General features: G+C 31.2%; 1 protein-coding gene across 4 annotated transcripts in view; it reads right to left on the bottom strand.

The window, feature by feature from the left end:
- Positions 1-4,132: 4,132 nt before the first annotated feature.
- sgg (glycogen synthase kinase 3 beta homolog shaggy) overlaps positions 4,133-19,799 on the bottom strand; it is a 52,690-nt gene continuing 37,023 nt past the window's right edge. For 2 of the 4 annotated variants that reach the window (XM_077429943.1, XM_077429927.1), the window contains exons 2-9: positions 13,868-14,067; positions 13,688-13,771; positions 13,011-13,055; positions 11,320-11,430; positions 10,996-11,233; positions 10,728-10,921; positions 7,591-7,777; positions 4,133-5,694 (exon numbers count right to left, since the gene is read on the bottom strand). In XM_077429943.1, coding sequence (XP_077286069.1) covers positions 5,465-5,694; positions 7,591-7,777; positions 10,728-10,921; positions 10,996-11,233; positions 11,320-11,430; positions 13,011-13,055; positions 13,688-13,771; positions 13,868-14,067 — 1,289 coding nt within the window. In that variant the 3' untranslated portion in view covers positions 4,133-5,464. The remainder of the gene's footprint in view (positions 5,695-7,590; positions 7,778-10,727; positions 10,922-10,995; positions 11,234-11,319; positions 11,431-13,010; positions 13,056-13,687; positions 13,772-13,867; positions 14,068-19,799) is intronic. The other 2 variants (XM_077429952.1, XM_077429935.1) reach the window with 1 other exon arrangement.

Genomic DNA, 19,799 nt, shown 5'->3' with positions numbered 1-19,799 from the left:
ACAATATGTAATATTTTATTCGCATATGTGTAGTTTGTAATGAAAGAAGCGGCAGATTAAACTCAGTTAGTTTTATTTCATATTAAAGATTTCAGGTGAAATATCAAATAATTATATCAATTACAATTCATATCTTTAAGATAATTGAAAGTTTCTAAAGAGAAAATGCATAATAATGTATGTATAATCATATAATACTAAACTGGCCTTAAGCCTCGTGTAGTTTTTCTTTTATATTTATTATTAATTAATAATAATACATTTAAAATATAAGTAATACACCAATTCCTCAATTTACGGAAGAGATTAGTTTTTGTTAGTTTCTCTTTGAAGTCAAATCAAATTGTTTCCGTATAAGGGCAAATATTTATTTAATAAATGATAAATAGTTTTAATGCTACGTATTGAAATTGTAATGTTTTTTTTTTTTATTCCTCATACGGCCCATAAAGTAAGGAACTGGCGTACAATTAAGCAAGAAAAATAACCATTTACAATTTTTACAACGAATATCTAACCATAATAATAATCCACAATTTAATATTCTTTTACTGTACACAATAAAGTCTAATAAGAGTAAACAAAAATAAAAACAATACATATTTTTTATTCATCATCTTGCAATTAAAAAATAAAAACGAAAAATACATATAAACAAAGAGAAAAAAAAAGACACTGTACAGAATTAATCATTACCACACAATTAAAATTAAAAAAGTTTCGATACGACATAAATTGGTCAAGTCGGCACCGTGAGCTGGTGCGGTACCGATTTACAATACCATTCTGACCCGGCTTCCAACAAAGCTTACACATTCGGACTCGGAATCAACGTTGAGATAATTCGACAATAAAGATTACTCTCGTCACGACAAAACAAACTAGATCCACGGCAGGTTTCCGTTCACAAACAAACAACACATATAAGAACACGTAATATGCTCACAATTATACACATGTTATGTAACACAATTACAACAATACATATTGAAAAATTTTCAATGCGAAGTTCACACTACACGACCCCGATTAAATTAAATCCATCACTACAAAGCCGTTCCACTCGCATTGGATCAAACTGCTACAAATCTAAACTAAAAATAAAGCATATTTTGTTGTGGAAACCGACGATGCAAGCCGAGTGCGTTTATCATAATCGATTCCCATTGCAAACAAGTGCGAGCAGGACGGCTTAATAACTTTACACCCGTTAGCTATGGATAGATGATTTAGTAAATCATTTGAATGTCTCTTTCATACAATTCCAAACTAAAAATGATCAATATAACGGTGAGTTGTTTTTTTTTTTTCTAGATAAAAGTCTACATCGTTGAATTCAGTACAATACGGGGACATCTACACAGTTGAAAAAGTACATACAGTGAAAATTAATTTTACATACAGTGAAAATTTTAATATATTATTGTATAATGGTGTGAAATAATGAAACAAATTGTGTTTGCAGTTATATAACTATATTTTATTTTAACCGGTTGTCTAGAGATAAGCTTTTCAACCATTTTCGCTTAATAACATCAAATCTCATTATTATGATATAATATTTACATACACGAACAGGGATGGCATTCAAAAAGCGGGAGAGATTGATATAACATCACTACTATTCATTTTTTTATAAACACACTTTTGTCGATAAAATGTATGGTGCTCTATTACAGACAATATAATTATATATATATATAAATGTATACTTCGAATCATCTGTAATAAAAAGTATAAAACTCGTTCCATCGTTTTTTTTTCTTCTGTTTTTTTCAATCCAATTTCATTACAGAAGCAAGAGAATGCGAACAGGATTCATTAATATTAATAAAATCGTACAATTTCTTACTGCAATTTATTACGAGTGCGCAATACTTCTACCAGGCAATAAATACCAGTATGTTTTATTATTTTCTTTGTAACGAAGAGTCATAAGCACATAACCAAAAACATATGTATATATAGTTTGGAACGATTTTTTTTTAATTAACATCCATTTACAACGACTAATAAAAACATAAACACCACGAAAATTATGGACCCATGTAGACCTTATAACCGTTTTCAAGAAACCTCAAGTCATATGAAAAATCTACATTCAAAATTCGTTTTATGAGTCGGACTACATTTGTATTTTATATTTAGAGGATTGTGTTTCAGTTTGCATCAGTCATTGTAAACGAATTATAGCCATCGTTGATGTAAACTAAACCTCGCTAATCCCATAGCGATGTATAAAGCAATTCATAAATCGCTACGATTATAACAAAGTCATTACACTAATTGAGATATTTTGAATTGACAGTTCCATTTTAAATTATTTATATATGTATGTGCTTTAATATTATATACCTGATATTAAATTCATGGTTTTGTTTAAACCGTTTTAATAAGTAAAAATGTCAACCTCTGTAAAATTCAAGTATTTTTTTTTTTTTTTGAAGAATGTGATATATATTTTACAATTAATTAAAAAAAGCATAATAGCTCATATATTGCAAAATAAGAGTGTAATAAAGGTTAAGCGAAAAATTATTTATTTTATAAATATATTTTTGTTAAAAACTATTTATTGATTTGAATTAAACGCAAGTTATAATTCTCAACAGAAAAATTGCAAATAAGAAAAAAAAATATTGACGTCATAATTATTTCATATTTTTTTTTTAGTAAATAATTCATGTACATTATAAAAATATATTACATTATTTAATTACAATAAGACAAAAAGAAAATATGCAAACAAACTTTTTCAAATCAAAAATGTGCACATTCTCTAGCGAAAAATCCTATTGTGAGATTTACGATGCGTCAAATGGAATGATTACCAAAATTTTTACGATTGATAATAGCCATAAGTTTTAAGTATGTACGAAGTTGGACAAAATTGTTTAAAAAAGTATATTGTAAATAAATAATAATAATAAAAAAAGATATTTTCAACGGTCATTTATCTCACTATAGGTTTTTTTTTTAATTTAAATTCTCAATAAATGGACAATTGCAAAGAAATACATAATCACAATTATCATAATATTCCTCATAATAAAATATATAATACAACAAAAATATTACGACAACATTATCAACACTACGTAATTAGAATGACAAAAATTAAAATAAAATAATGAAATAAATTTTGTACTGCGTTGTTGTTAAGATCCAATTTTAAACAGTAATACTTTGAAATTGTCAGAAAGCACAACGTACAACGCTAATCTGACGTTCTTTTGAAACTGTCACATAGACTATTGTGCTTGTTGAATATAAATGATTTTTTATATATGGATACATATACACATGTATGTATATTAATTTAAAACATGCTGCCAGATCCTTCAAACACATACATCAATTTAATTAATTTTTTTTTGCGACTAACAAAGTTTTTTTATTTAATATGAAACACTATATATATACATATATTATGTGTGAGTGTATATAAATTTATAAATTATAAAACTTTCATTCGTAAGTTTTAAAAACGTGTAATTAAAATTAACTACATGGATTCATATATTACGATGATTTTTTCTTCTCTCTTTTATAGCATACAAAATACACAAACAGTAAACGTACTTGTCATATTAATTATTCATATACTTACATCAAATAAGAAAATTTTATGATAGAAATACATGTGTCACATTATTCATTCATTTTATTATATTGGTCAGCAACGGATAACAAACTCTTTTTGAAAAAAAATATTTTTTAATAATAATCATAATGATAAAAATAATAAATTTACCAAATGTGTACTCTTATATAAGTTAACATTACAGTATTTAATGATATGAAAACAATTTCAGATCAAAGACGACACCTCATGGAGCATGTGTGTGCATGAGTTTAAGTTTTGCATGAGGACATACATACAATAAATTTTATTTTTTTAGCATAATTTCTATACTTTTTTTGATTTGCTATTACATCCAACTATATAAGAAAGCTTGTCAATTTATATTTATCTGCATACATATATCGTGTGCATAATACAAATAAATATATACATATATTTATATACATGTACATGCATACATACACACACACACATACATACATTTTATATATATATATATATATATATATATATATATATATATATATATATATATATATATATATATATATATACATATACATATACAATTCTTAAATAAGCTGCACTCGGACATTCACAGTGATCAGTGTGATACGAGAGCTTTATATATTTTTCTTCTACTCGAACCTAAATTTTATTTTAATAATTCAACGTGAGTCCTAAAAAAGCTTATATTCAGTTTCAATTTTGTCAACACAATAAATAGTATTTTTTTTCATTATCAAAAATTAAATATAATAAAATTGTAGGGTACCTTGAATTTTACTAGCAGTCACAAATATATTTAAAACACGCGACCAATTTTACGCAATTGATATGGCCATCTTTCCAATTTACCTTGTATTCTTTAAGTTCTCGTTGATATTCATATTATATACGCCGTGTTGAGAGTATTATTAAATCTGATCCATTTTTTGCCACACTGTCGATACTCATTGGTCCATGAAAATTTAAAATTAGAAACGTCAGTATGATTTCTTTCAAAACTTATATACAATTGACTCGTACGAATCGATCAAAATGTAGATTATACAATATATAGCCTCAGAATCAAACAGATAACACAAAATAGTAACAGTAGCTTTGCGTTTAGTTTCTTCTTTCTATAAATATTATAATGACTAATTGAAGCGTACGATCCGAATATTTTATATAGTCTATCGTGAATTTTATAATATTAGCTTCCGCTTTTGGATTTCAATAAGTTTTCTAAACATAGATGGACCAGAATAAACAACGATGTGAAAAAATTCGTAGATGCAAATTTTAAGCCGCGATTAGCATCACCGGAGTGTGTACGATGAAATTATCAGACGTGCACACATTATTCGCAATGACCATATCCATTTCAACAATAAACATTTGCAACAAATAGCGAAGGTTTCACTGTCCGAGCATAAATTTTGTATAATATGGCCACATTGTATAGCATGTACATATAAAATTCAGGGATTCATATATTTTCCGGCCTTAAAGAAATTCAACATTCTTGGACAAAAAAAAAAAAAAAAAACTAAAACTACGAGTCTTCCTCATTTGGGCACATCGCAAAAACTTCTCACAAAGCTTCACTCAAGTGACATGCAAAACACGCCACTCATTGTCAAATATGCACCAAATATAGCCCTGAATGATTGTACCCCACGTATTGTGATTATATATTTAGTGTGTGTACATATATATGTAGATTTTTTAGAGTTTTTATTGTTGTTATCATGATTTTAATAATATCACGAGAAACTTTCAAAGAAATACATTATTATTTTTGTTTTGTTAGGGTGTTTTCTATATAGTGAACGGAATTTCCTATGATATTTACAGCTGTGTTGAATCAACGACAGTACACAAAATGAAGGTCTATGCATTTTGGGGCGGCGTTGACGATTGATTAGCGGGCCTAGTGTCAGGCTCTTCTTGTTGTGATGTGCTCGCAGCAGGAGCACTCGCCTCGCCAGCGGTTCCGCTGGCCACCGTAGTATTGCTAGCTTCTGCAGTGCTTGTCGCTTCAGCATTGCTGACACTGACGCTGCCACTGTTCATCCACGCTGGTATTAAATCGGTCTTTAGTTTAGGATTACTAGAAAGTTCTGAAAGTGAAAATGAAAAAACACATTTATAACTAAAACGTTTTCATTTTTAATTTATATCACTATCCATAATATATATGTCACAGTTCAATTGTTCACTCCCGTTTGTTCATATACGAAATATTAACAGTCAAAAGCTATCTTCAAATATGTAGACTCACCAGCAGGGCCACTGAGAAGGGGGGGGGGGGGGGGAAATTGGGGTTAAAGTTCCAGGGCCTTGATCGATATTGATATTTTATATTATTCTACATAAAAATACATATATTTCTTTAATGCTAACTGTTTATTATTTTTTTTTATCCGCGCATTCTTTGTGTCTATATGAAATCGTATCTGTTATATCATACTTTCTTATTCGATTATTTCAAAATATAGCATTTAACATATAGATATTTTTCTAATAGTTCTTATAAATTTTTCACATATTAAAAATATATCTATAAGACTTTTTTTGGTTTGTCATAGGGTCTGGAATTATTTTTCCAGGGCCCGGGATTTCTCTCAGCGGTCTTTCTCACTAGGTGTCGCATTGAACGCCAAGTATTTAAAGGGGAAATTTTACAGAAACCACATTACAATGTTGCTATAATTCCCGTTTCCGCTAATAATAAAAATATAGGATGGGACAAACGATTGAGAATACTCAAAATCATTTTGTGCATTAAGAGACAAGCATGTACTTATTGGTTATACGGGCGCATCCGAACACCAAGTATACACACTTACACAAATACACGGCAGTTATATGAATGACTTGTAGGTGTCGCAAGCAATTTTTAGTAAAGTGGCAGTATAATTATTATAAAACATCGTGGCACGGCTCATCAACACATGGAAAGTTATTTTGCAGACTTTATTCATATAATGCTTTCGAACAAAAAAGGTACGGGTTCGATTCCCACTGGTTGCTGCTGGCCAGACCTTGGATGTGTGGCTCCAGGTCGATCGTTTCCTATCCGAGTTTGGCAATTTATCTGATTTTCATTGACACGGTTCCTTCAAATTGTCATCCCTATCCTATCTCGAAAAAAAAATCGTATAATATGTATGTGATGAGTATAAATGCCGCAAATTTTTCCATACGTGTCTTTGTAGATGTTGATTATATTTGCCTTGCATGATGTTAACAATGCTTCTTTACAAATGTTTGAGCAAAGATTACTTGTTTAATGTAAAATATATAATAATTATGCATTTCAAATTGAAATTTCTTATCTGTATAGTACACTCGTCGAATTGGAGCGATCTGTAAAGACTAGTGTGCATGATTGATAAAAAAAAAAAAAATTTGGCAATATATAATACGAAACCGAGATCCATTTGAAGAGATTCTCTTTACAATAAGACAATACTGGCCTCCACCACTACATATGTATGTGAAATTCATTGTTATATAAGATTTAGGTATGTATAATAAAATTATTTGGATAATACGTATTTAATTTTTATTGATATTGTTCGATGTAAAGTCAATCACTAGTTGCACACTGTCACAATCCTTAAACTGTTTGCGACACTTAGAGGCCATTCATGTAACTGTTATGTATTTGCATGTGTTAGTGTAAGTGTGTATAATCGATGATCGGATGCGTCCATATAACCAATGAGTGCCTTCTTTTGTGTACATTAAAACTGGCCAGATTGGTTTGTGTATGAACAAACTAGTATGTTCATGAAATGTACACTTGGACTGTAACACACACATATATATATATATATATATATATATATATATATATATATATATATATATATATATATATATATATATATATATATATATATATTAATATGATACTAGTCATTTGAAACTCTAGTGGTTGATAAAAAAAATGAATATACTGTACATATTTTGGATAGTGGTTATATTCGGTAATTAGGAATAAGTTATACCTTGTTCGGTGAAGTTAAATAGGGGAGGTAGTTCACCACCGTTTGGTAAACATGCTCCTCTCTGACGCAATTCGTCAAAGAAGTAATGCGCACATGCAGCCAATGGAGACATGCGAGCCTTTGGTGTATATTCCAGTAGTTTTGTGATCAAATTGAGAGCGCTGCTCGGTACGCTTGATCGGAACACCTGAAACAATTTAAAATATATAAATTAATAACTGGACCTTATAAGGTTCAGGCAAGTCAAGTGAACAAAATGAATATTTAATGTTTGATAAATTTATTTTAAATATCAATCAATCTCAATCTTGTTAGATTTCATGACTTTTTCTTTTATTTTGTATGAAAAATCTATTTAATATAAAACAGATTGAATATTAACCGCTTAGCTGCCCAAAGCGCCTTAAGGCGCAAACGGCCGTATCTATTATACGCTCAGCGCGTCGGCTGGGCGTCTAAGCGGTTAAGAAGAGGTCAAAAGCATAACATAACGCTTTGAATATTATTATCATTGAACAGCCCAATTCATATCAACGCAACGAATGGTTAAAACATTTAACTTATTTTGTTAAAAGAAAATCAAGCTTGAATCATGCGTGTGAATCGACCACACGAAAAACTTAAACAAAAGCGAATGAACGACTTTAAAAACATAATAAAATTCAACACAACAACATGCTTCACTTTACTTTGAACTCAAATGATTTTGATGTAAACACAAAGCATTGATTATCAATCCTAACATACTTATTCCTCTATTTAACAAGTGTATGTGTGTGTGTGTATTTATCACAACGATGCTATTAACAAATGCAAGAAGTAAAAGATTTCTAAGCAATCTTTTATAACTAAATAGGAATTTGAGCACTTGATGACGACGAGACAATCGGTCACCGCTTAAAAGTTGACATATAATACTATACACGTATACTTCAAACTTTCGTACATAAATGAAGTGTTAACATGCCTCTGAAATGTTGACACTTAAATGTGGCAAGACACTCGCAATAATAAAATAAAAAATGACAAGTGTGAAAGGTTAGCATATATGTAGTATAAAAATAATACACTTGAAATGTTTGTGTTTGATCACCCTGCAACTTACTCTAATGGGCTGGCGTTCTTGATGGCATAACGGTTGACTCATACGCTGCAACGACAACTGTGAAATACACACACACATCCAACATGTGAGGCTATTTCTTCAAAATATGACAATCGATTCGATGTTGATGAACATATTAAAATGAGACCACAATGAAATACGTATATTGTGAAAATATTTCAACTAAGATTTTAATTTTAAAATTAACACTATAAAATACATCAGTGATAAATAATATAATATATATGATTTTGATGTTTGATATAAGCATAAAATATCCAATGAAAAAATGTGTCGATTATTAGCTAGTATGTATTCTATCTTTTAATTTTTGTATTATATTGTAATGTGGGAACATGGGAGAGAGTATCCACCGTCTAAGTGCATTCGTGGGTGAACAATAGAAACCCCGGATTAGGCTAAAGGGACCCGAACAAAGGATACGCTGCGGTTCTCACAGAACGGGTAGACCTACGTGCCTACACAATAGACACGCCAACGGATCGGGGATGCTATGCTGGGCAACTTGTCCTTTATAAGCAGGTACACACGGTAGATCAAGTATTCTGGAGTGAAAGGTGGTTTCGTGTGGACCTCCCGAATCATTAAATAAATGCTGTGAAACGACTTCGGCCTTTCATTTGTATCCTGAACTCACCACTACGCTACAATATCGTTTTATTTTATTTTTAAATAATTATCTAGACTTAATCAGACAATTCTGAAATTTGACAAAACTGCCAACCGTATTAGCTTAGTGGTTAACATGTCTCACAGGTCCAACGGGATGGAGCCTTAGTTAGACCTTGATTGAAAAGAATCATACATTGTATAATTTATAGTATTTCAGAGATAATGCAGTTCAGATTTGGATACTTGTGACTCCAAAGTAGTTAGTTTTTATCAGCGTTTGCCAATTTATCTAATTTAATTGTTGAAATTATTCCGTACAAATTGATTTTGATGTACTTTCTGTTAAAAACAATTATATATTAACGTACTGTGTTTTTAATTAGTTATTAGATATTAACGTACTTCATTCAAAGGCTGTCAACATAATGTGTTTTTAAATCCTCTATCAAAAAAAAAAAAACGTATTATTTAAAACTTCCATTCATAGATATCAAACCAGCATCTTTATCCAAACTACCGATAAATAAAATATTTTTATGGTTTAAAGCTTGAATGTTTTTCCAGGGAATTGATCGACAATAATTCAAAATAATGATATTAAGAAAAAAAGATTTCAAATCCCCAGATACGGAAATTGACTGGTTTTTTCTCGCGTAGCATGCTTACAGCTTATTTTTTAAATTAATAACACAATGAAGTAAAAGATAAATATCGTTTATTTCGTGAAATATATTGAAATGTATATATATGCCACAATGGTCTGTTTAGAATAAATAAATAAATAAATAAATAAATTTTATACAAAATTGAATAAAGCAATCACCACAGTTTGAGAAATACTGATCTGGTAATTCAAAAAGAAGCTGTAATAAAATTTGTTTTAACTCCTAAATTATGTTTAATTTACAAAACCCATTATTTGCGGAAAATACGCACTCTCATAGTTTTAGGAATATTTGGGCGGTCCATAATGAGTTAATTATAATAATCGATACAACTTAAGCAATGCATTAAATAAAAAATAAAACAGTTATTTATGTATAATAATATACTTGCTATTATATACTTTAAATAAATTATGACAAGTGATATTGGCAAATATTACTATATTTTAAAACGTACTACTGAATACATGAATACTATAATAAATAAATACATTCTTAACACTGAATTATTGTAATACAATATCAAATGATGATTATAGTATCATAAATAATAGTTGTTGAGGTCTTGTTTTATATATTGTATATATATATGTATTTTATATATGTTTACACACCATTCAAATTGAATTAATATTCATATCATGCCATAAAATAAAGAATAATGACATAATAATAAATATGACTACGTTAATGTGTTCAAAGTTATAAATAAAATTAAAATAAAATATTCGTACCTTATACCAAGGATGACTTTTAATTTGCGGAAATTTAAATTCAGTGTAATTAGGATTCATCTCGTGAATTTGCTCTCGAGTCGGTGTACCTAAGACTTTAATTATTTCCACCAGTTGATCTACGCCAGAATCGCCGGGAAATATAGGTTGCCCTAGTAGCAATTCTGCCATTACACAGCCTGCACTCCACACATCTAAAATGCGCAAGCGTCAAGTAACAAATATATTGACATCTTCACCAAACATGGATTCAAGGAAACACTCTTACCAATTTTGGTTGTGTAATTTGTAGCACCGAATATTAGTTCAGGTGCCCTATAATATCGAGAACATATATACGAAACATTCGGTTCGCCTCGTACGAGCAGTTTAGCTGAGCCAAAATCGCACAGTTTCAACACACCGGTGGCAGTGTCCATCAGCAAATTTTGAGGTTTTATATCCCTGTGACATATCCCTAGAGAATGTATATAAGCGAGACTGCGAAACAACTGGTACATATACAACTAAAACAGACAAAATTTAACACGTATTATAAAACGTTCAAACGTTCATTAAAATTAATATTGCATATAAATAAAATAATATTTACCTGCACAAAGCTGATAGGCATAATAAGCTTATTCTTAGAGTAAAATCTTGCAACTCTATATACAGTTTCAGGCATATATTCAAGTACCAAATTTAAGTAAACCTCATCTTTCTGAAAATACATAAGAAAAGATTGAATACTAACAAAATTTTTAATTATGTACGTAAAATATGTATGATTCTTATAAATCTCTACTATATTAAGTAAAAATGACAACGTTTGCAAAAAAACAACTATCGACTGCGTTAATGGCAAATGTCAAAATGTATTTTCAAACAATATCCCTGAAAGCAAAGGGTCTTAAATATTCATTGAGCAGACTTCATCAAATTTTCAATATTTTGACATTCTCCCTTTTTGAATAGTCATAAATGTATATTTGGGATATCACCAAAACCATATACACGCTCACAAACAGAAACACAAACTATAATAGCATATATAACTCAAATTTAAAATATATACCTAAAATCAAAGAATTACAAACAACCTCTGGCAAAGTAGGGATAAAGAATGTGTTAAAATGAAGCATGAACACTTTGTATGTAGAACAAAACCTCCCATCATTTGAAAATATAGCATTGGGACTATCCACATCCACGGGATGATAAAATTAATGAATTTACATTAATCTTCAATTGGCAAATTGTTAAAGGAGGCAGCGGGTTAGGGTGGGTAGGGGGTGGCACAATATTATGCAATATCTAAAATGTGACATTTTACACTCACAGGATATGTAGTAGGGATCCCAATCGAATATTCGAGTATTCGAATTATTCATCTGATTTTTCAGCCATTCGTTATTCGAATATTTCAGCAACTATTCGAATATTATTTGTGTATATATTTTTTAATGAAATAAATACACAAAATCAATATGAAAAGAGTGATGACGACGAAGCCGACGATTATGAAGAAAATTAAATATGTAATGGGGATAATTGTGATGAAAATGAAGATAATGAGGAAGATGAAATATCTACATGTGAAGAAACGGATTTGTATTCATTAAATACAGAAATATTTGAAGGAAGTCACTTTTCGATCGATAATAATCTCTACGAAATTTTAGAAAACATCAGAAAGTCACCGGCGAAATATACATTTTTAGAAGAAATCATAATGAAAAAAGAAAAAAAAAATGAAATTATTGAAATTATTATTGGATGTGAAAACGAGGTGGAATTCAATGGCAACTATGATAAGACGATTTATTCAAGTTTACGAAAGTGTAAACATAGCACTGAAAGAATATAATTTCAATACTGTTTCTAAGAGTGAAATTGATAGTTTGTAAATTTTAATTGATGTTCTTACTCCCGCTGAAACCAAAAAATTAAGCAAAAATAGTGCATCTTTAATAACAACAGGTGTTTATAAATTTATATCTTATATTTTATGTGTGTACTTAAGTTTTGTTTTTTTAATTTTCTTAAAATTATGTTTTAATAATTGTAATATATTACGTATATAAATATAATGTAATTTATGCTTAGTACATATGTAATTACCCTTTTTTTAATTTTCGAATATTCGATTAGCTCTTGATTTACTATTAGATATTCGAAAAGTTGGAGTCGACGAATATTTGGGATCCCTAATATGTAGCAATGTTAATTTGAGCATTATTAAAACAATATGAATGTATATGAATGAAAACTGTCAATCGCATAGTGAGCCACTCACGCTACCTGCATAGCCGCCATGAATCCGGTCATATCCAACGGTACGTCTCTCTTGTTTTAAAATCAAATCACCACGACAAAACAAAAAGAAAAAAATTATTGTAAATGAACAAACCCAAGAGAAAAATTAAAATTCATTTCATCATCACTAACATCTTACAAATTGCATAATATTGCCAATCCTATGATCAATATATGATAAATTTACATAGATACATACATACATACATACATAGACTACTTACAAAAAGTAATAAAATAAAAAAAATACAATATGTATAGCTGTCTTACAGAAAGTAAAAACATAATGCAATATATAGTATAACTTCACATATATATGTGTCTCCAATTTTGACTTTTAATTTAATATGTACATATGTATGTGTAGCAAAAGCAGTAGTTTCAGTTTTCATTTAACAGAATTATAATTCATATATTCCGATTAACTTCACTTTTGAGATTGCTCTTACCATGTTTAGAAAGAATCATATATTACCATGGAACTATCTAATCTATGTATTACTAGTACTATCGATTTGTTATTTCTACATGGTATCAATATTATAAATTATAATACCAATTCATATTCACATCCTCATACAAGCGCACACAACATCGACATGCATACACATGAGGATAAATAAACATATATATATTATAATAAGATCTCGTATATGACTTACATTATCACCATTACAGTAATAGAAATATTTCAATTTAACAATGTTACAGTGCTCCAATCGTCTCATTATTTGTAACTCGCGGTTCTGAAAAACATAAGAAATAAAGTACGTTAGTAAAACTCAAAGACAGAATTAACTCGATAAAATTTGAACAATGGTAAATGCCCTCATATTGCATACCTTAAAACGTTTATCCTGTAACACCCGTTTAATGGCAATAAGCTCTCCAGTTTCACAGAGTTTGGCCTGGTAAACCAGTCCAAAACTCCCATTTCCGATAAGTTTTTCAGCCGTGTAGCTGACTTCTTGTGGGCGGTCTGGCCCTTGTCCAGATGTAGCGAGCACAGTGACCACTTCCGATTCTGATCCATCTCGTCCAGCTGAAATTCAAACGAGTCACAATATTAATCACTTATTAAAAATAAATTTGTAGCATATAAATCCAAATAAAAATGATTATAATTAGAACAAATTTGATGTACTCGAAATCTTATCAAATCAGTGTATAGTATACATTTCATGTTTTGTTACTGGTAACTCCAGCCCGATCGTTTCCTATCAGTTTGTCAATTTATCTGATCTCATTGTTGAAACGGTTCCTACTAAATTGGCAACCTACCCTAATTTAACACCATTTTTTTCAAATATATAATAAATGCCATAAATTTATATATAGTAGTACATATGTACAAATTTGACCATAGATGTCATCTTGGGGTAACCAGTAATGGCACCATGGTAATTTTTTTTTTAAATTAAATATTAGGCAACCTAAGTACACATCGCACAATGCTATAATATGAAATTTTGATTTTATTTAATTTATTTAAGAAAATTTTAAGACATCGGTAAAATTGTCATTGCGAGAGAACATTTTACATTTTACTCCATCACATGATTTTATTATTTATTTTTATATTCATTGATTAACTAGAAAAAAAATCGTTATCGAAACTCGTTTGCATAAAAACATTTGCCTGTGGCACAATTCAACGTATTGAAATAAATATTGAATACACTTTTATCACAAAATTTTCTATTCATAGTAAAAATTTTAATATTAACTAAAAGAACGTAGCAATTAGTAAAAATAAAAACCGATTATTGTTCCTTGTGATAAAATACATAATTTCAACTAATAACTGGAGATAGACCATTGAACATGGTAATGTCTTTTGTAGGCAGGGCAACATGCCAATGGGCTGTATTGGTAACACATTTTATACATTTAATAACACTTAAAGGCTAGCGAAAATATAACAAACAACGTTCTCTTCTTCCAATATTAACACAAACAAGTGATTGACACATGATTTTTTTTTAATTGTCACAGAATTTTGGTCATCGCGGTTCATAGAAAGTATTCATCGCTAATATTAGATGAACCAACATAATGTTCAACACTGGTTAAAAAAACAATTTTAATTTTATAGATAACTACTAGTGGTTTTACTCGGCTTCGCTCGGTATTTGTAATATAAACCGATTAAACATGGCCAATCTAATAGTAAAAATTTTATTAAATTTATTTGAATAGTTTTATTTTATTTGAATATTCATTTGTGCAATGACGTCACGGATTTACGAACCAGCAATATTTACATACATATGTAGTTACAAAGTCTCTTTCGAAATTATATATTAAGACTAGCTGAACCCGGCATGCATTCCAATGTCACAATAGCGCATGCAATTCCCGTTTCTCGATGTGTTTCGATAAGTGAATGTTTCAGTTTCAAATTAATACTTAATAATCACATTAGATTAGAGTAATGATAATTTGTCGGAAAAACGCAGGCGGCGAACACATTTGAAATTATTCAATTGTTTGTTTATTTACCCTAACAACGCAGGTGGCGATGCGAATACATTTGAAATTATTGCGTTGCAATGCCACTCATACTGTTTTCCCGTTCCCGTTTTTGGGGGATTTTTTTACAGAAACCATCGCGGGTATGCACACAATAACTCATGTAAGATTCATCGCAATCGGTTGAATGGTATAGAAACGCATACGTGACTGAATTTTTTTATATATGTAGATTATAATAATTCCCTGGGAATTTAAAGCACTTGCCTAGTTCGGTCCCTTTTTTGTGACTAACCGATCTCTACTAATAACAACCTTCCAAGTCTTGCTTCAAAGACAAGAAATGTCCATAGAAATTCACAAAACAACATATGTAGTGCAATCATAATGCGACATAAATACCTTTTTTTTTTAAATTATGAATGTCTTTCGATAACTTATTTTAAGCAATTCAATTTTATTGCCTCGAGTCAAATCTAAGAAAATAGTTTCAACGTTGTTTTATCACTGCACTCCACTACAAAAAATTTGAAAAGGGTGCAACAATCAGATTGGGCAGTTTATATGTTAATAAGAAGGATGTTTTAGCAAGATTTTTATTTCACTCACAGATGATTCGTTTGATGCGGCGGCAGAATCTCGCCAGGGCCGGCGCCTTGGAGGCGCCAAACCCCCACTTGTTATTATCCCTCGCCACCATGGCACGAAAGTAAAGGAGGGGGTTAAAAATATATCAGTTTTCGGAGATGCTGATATCACAAAGGCTTTTCCGAAAGTGTCAAATGGACCGGACTGAACCGGAACGCAGATCCGACTGGCCAGCTAGCCAGGCCGGTTCCTGATGATGAGCGTTAATTGCGTCGGCCAACAAACACCGTCGAGTGAATCTGAACACACCAATTAGCAGAGGCTGGCCAATCAGATCGACAAACATGTGTACACAATATCAAACACCCGCTGGACACGTGCACTGCACGATGCAATCGATTGACGGTTATTTGACCGATTCTGGAATATGAGGGGTGTGCTATTCATAGGCAACGCGTTGCGAAAGTTCAGATCTTCGACGAGCGTACCATGATGCAACTCACCGACATGAGACTAACGATTTTGCCGAATTTTTCACATCCCCTAACCCCAGCCTAAAATTAATGGAATGTGTCTCCACGTTGGGAAAACTACATTCAAAATTGGTGACATTTCAATATCACACGTAGCTGAAGAATTGAATCACGCACACAATTAAGAAATATGCCAAATCCGTACTGCAGCGTCCCTTACCCCCAGGAGTGTTTTCAGTTATATTTTATCTTTGTATTGACAATAGTTTTGATAGTGATCAATAACGGTGATTCCCATATTTGAAGAAATGTAGGATAAACTTATTGAAATCGCACGAATTGTGACCTCGATATGGGCAACTCCTACAGTGTATATACGCCTCCCACTACTGGAGTCCACGTACGCGTCCCGTGCCGCACTTTTGATATTCTTACCATTAGGGCTGTGTGTGAGCATAAAGATGCAAGCACACTGAACCGTGCGGCATGCACGTGTGTTTATACCCATTTAACATTGGGTGTTGCCGTTTTGTGTTTCTACATATGAATATAAGGGATACAAACACACCGAATCGTACGGCACGCCATGTTGACTCCAGCTGTGATGGGTGTTTCTTCGGGTCATTATTACTTCGACAAGTTCCTCCTACATTTCTCCAAATATGGGAATCATCGTATTCGATCAATGCCAAACCTCTATCAATACAAGGATAAAATATCACTGAAAACACTGCAAGGGGTGATTTTTATAGATCGTACGTGCTGGCGTTTTTTTACAGGTATAAAACTACACGTCACGCGTGCCTCTTTGTGTGTCTGCTCCTTATTGCAAGACGTGTAGTTCAATTTTGCATGTGCAAGTAAGATGCAAAATAAAAGCCACGCCCATATTAACATAAAACCATAGAACTTTTGCCAATAAATCATTTTTTTGTCGAGGAAAGCTCTATTTTCCTTATATTAACCATCATACACTGATAACCATTGATTTAATATGTCACACCCAACGTTTGCATTTAAAATGACTAAACCGAAATGTATCAATCGAACTTTTGTAAATGAATTAATTCATTATACACATTTAAATTTCATCATAATGAAGCTGTAATTAACTAAATAAAACATTTTTTTAAATATAAGCCGCTTATCGACACTTTAATTTAAGCAAACACGTGCGTGTTAGACTTTTGTTGTATTATACATTCTTCACAATTGACCGTTGAACCCAAGTGTGCATTTATTACTCATTGGGATCGTATTTTTCCGTTGCAGCTGCGATAAATGCAGGTGATGAATGATTGACAGTATAAATATGCAGAGATAGCTATTCGAAAAAAGGCAACGTCGTAATGACTGATTTGAAAAAAAAAAACGCGGTTTTGATGTTAGTTTGACACGCAAATGCAGTAACCAATATGACATAATGGTAGAAATAGCACCTTTATTTTTATATTTTAGGTTGCATACATAGTGGAGAATCGCGATTCGATATATATTTATATTATCCAGCACTGCACGTCAACAGCTCGGCATAATAGTGGAAGGAAAAGATTACTTATATTCAAAGTATACAGCAGCGCGCGCTGCGGCACGTTGTGACTTGTTTTGGACGAGTGCAAGATAACATCGGCTTACATATGCATTAAAGAGCGCGACGATACGGCGCAATATTGCTTGCGTCGTATCGTTGAGTCAATATTGTAACAATGTTTTTGAAAATATTCATACGCACATGCGCACTTTCGTTAGCACGCGTGCACTCGCTACTATGACGTTACGTCGTGCGCGGATATTTCCACAATGGCCAAATAAAACCGATTCTGCTTGATATGTTTCGGTGACATGTACCGATTTATAATATGAATAGATCGTGTCGGCTGCTGCTTTTACGTCTACGCTACGTACATATAAATGTGTCTACATAATTTAAGAAATAAATTAAATTTAGATTTATAGTAGATAATTATTAACAAAATAATAATTTTTGATTAATTTAATTATTATTAAAAAGATGTAATAATTTTTATATAAATTAATTTATTTAATTTACGTGCAGCTGCCGTAAATTAACTTTAAGGCTAAATCTCACCACCCCCGGGAGTGTTTTCGGTGATATATTTCCCGGTTTGGTGATTATTGATCACAAAGCGCTCGCCCAAAAGTCACTAAAATCTCTATAACGGAACTTCTGGCAGCCGAAAAGTCCATCATACTGACGAGAATTCGAGTGCCAAATATTCCGCATTCGCGATTTTCATAGCAAAAATTGTGTTTTGGGCGATCGTGATGTGATTAATAATCCAATTACCATATTTTCCATGTAAATGTAGGTTTGACAGTGATCGATAACGGTGATATAGATAACCATATTAGAATAAATGTAGGAGAAACATGTCCAAATAATAAGATCGTAAGAATTAAAAACGACAGAACTAGACTTAGGCGTTGGCTTGGTGTTTTTTTTAATAACAATAGATCACTCCATTAATGTACAAAGCAAGAAATCAAATAAGCAATTGACAAATTGAACTTTTTTTGGGAAAAGCACCGTCCCAACATCGATCTTTGGATATAACGTACGCCTATTCAAAGCTGGAGTCTAACTAGACATGCCGTGCCGTATGATTTTGTGTGTGCCTTAATTCTCAATTCATTGGGAATTATTAAAAAAAAAAGTCATGTCAAGCCATTCAGACTACAATTAATCATATACCACCATGAAATATCAACATTATTTCCCCAATACTAATCCAAATTCTACTCTAATAATAATGTGGCATAAAAAAATTGAAGTTGTATTATTGTAGTTGCGATAATATTTATCGATGTTAGGTTAGGTTAGTCATCTTTTTTATAAAAAAAATAAATCCATCGATAGGGCTATCACACGATCTGCTCGAAAGAAAAAAAGAAAAATTAAACATACATAATTTAAATATGTATGCAACTACCATATGTCACATGTGACGTACATATATAATTGAACACCGCGAAGATAAGCAAATCAACAGAACGATGAAAATTAACCATTTTTTCCGCTGTTTAATCACCAACGTTTCTAGCACTTGGGTAAAATTTGATAAAATCATACACCAATAATAAACTAGTTCTAGGTCACATCTCACTCACCTAATTGTCTTTCAATGCGTATGTGCACACTTTACAACTGTGTATAATACACATCAAGTAAATCATGCTAACGACATGACGTGACATCGCATCGACAACCCTAACTTTGCAC

The sequence above is a fragment of the Arctopsyche grandis genome, chromosome 1 (assembly GCF_051622035.1).
Source record: "Arctopsyche grandis isolate Sample6627 chromosome 1, ASM5162203v2, whole genome shotgun sequence".
NCBI lineage: Eukaryota > Metazoa > Arthropoda > Insecta > Trichoptera > Hydropsychidae > Arctopsyche > Arctopsyche grandis.
The sequence above is the reverse complement of the archived record's forward strand: the minus strand, read 5'-3'. Positions and strand labels throughout refer to the sequence as shown.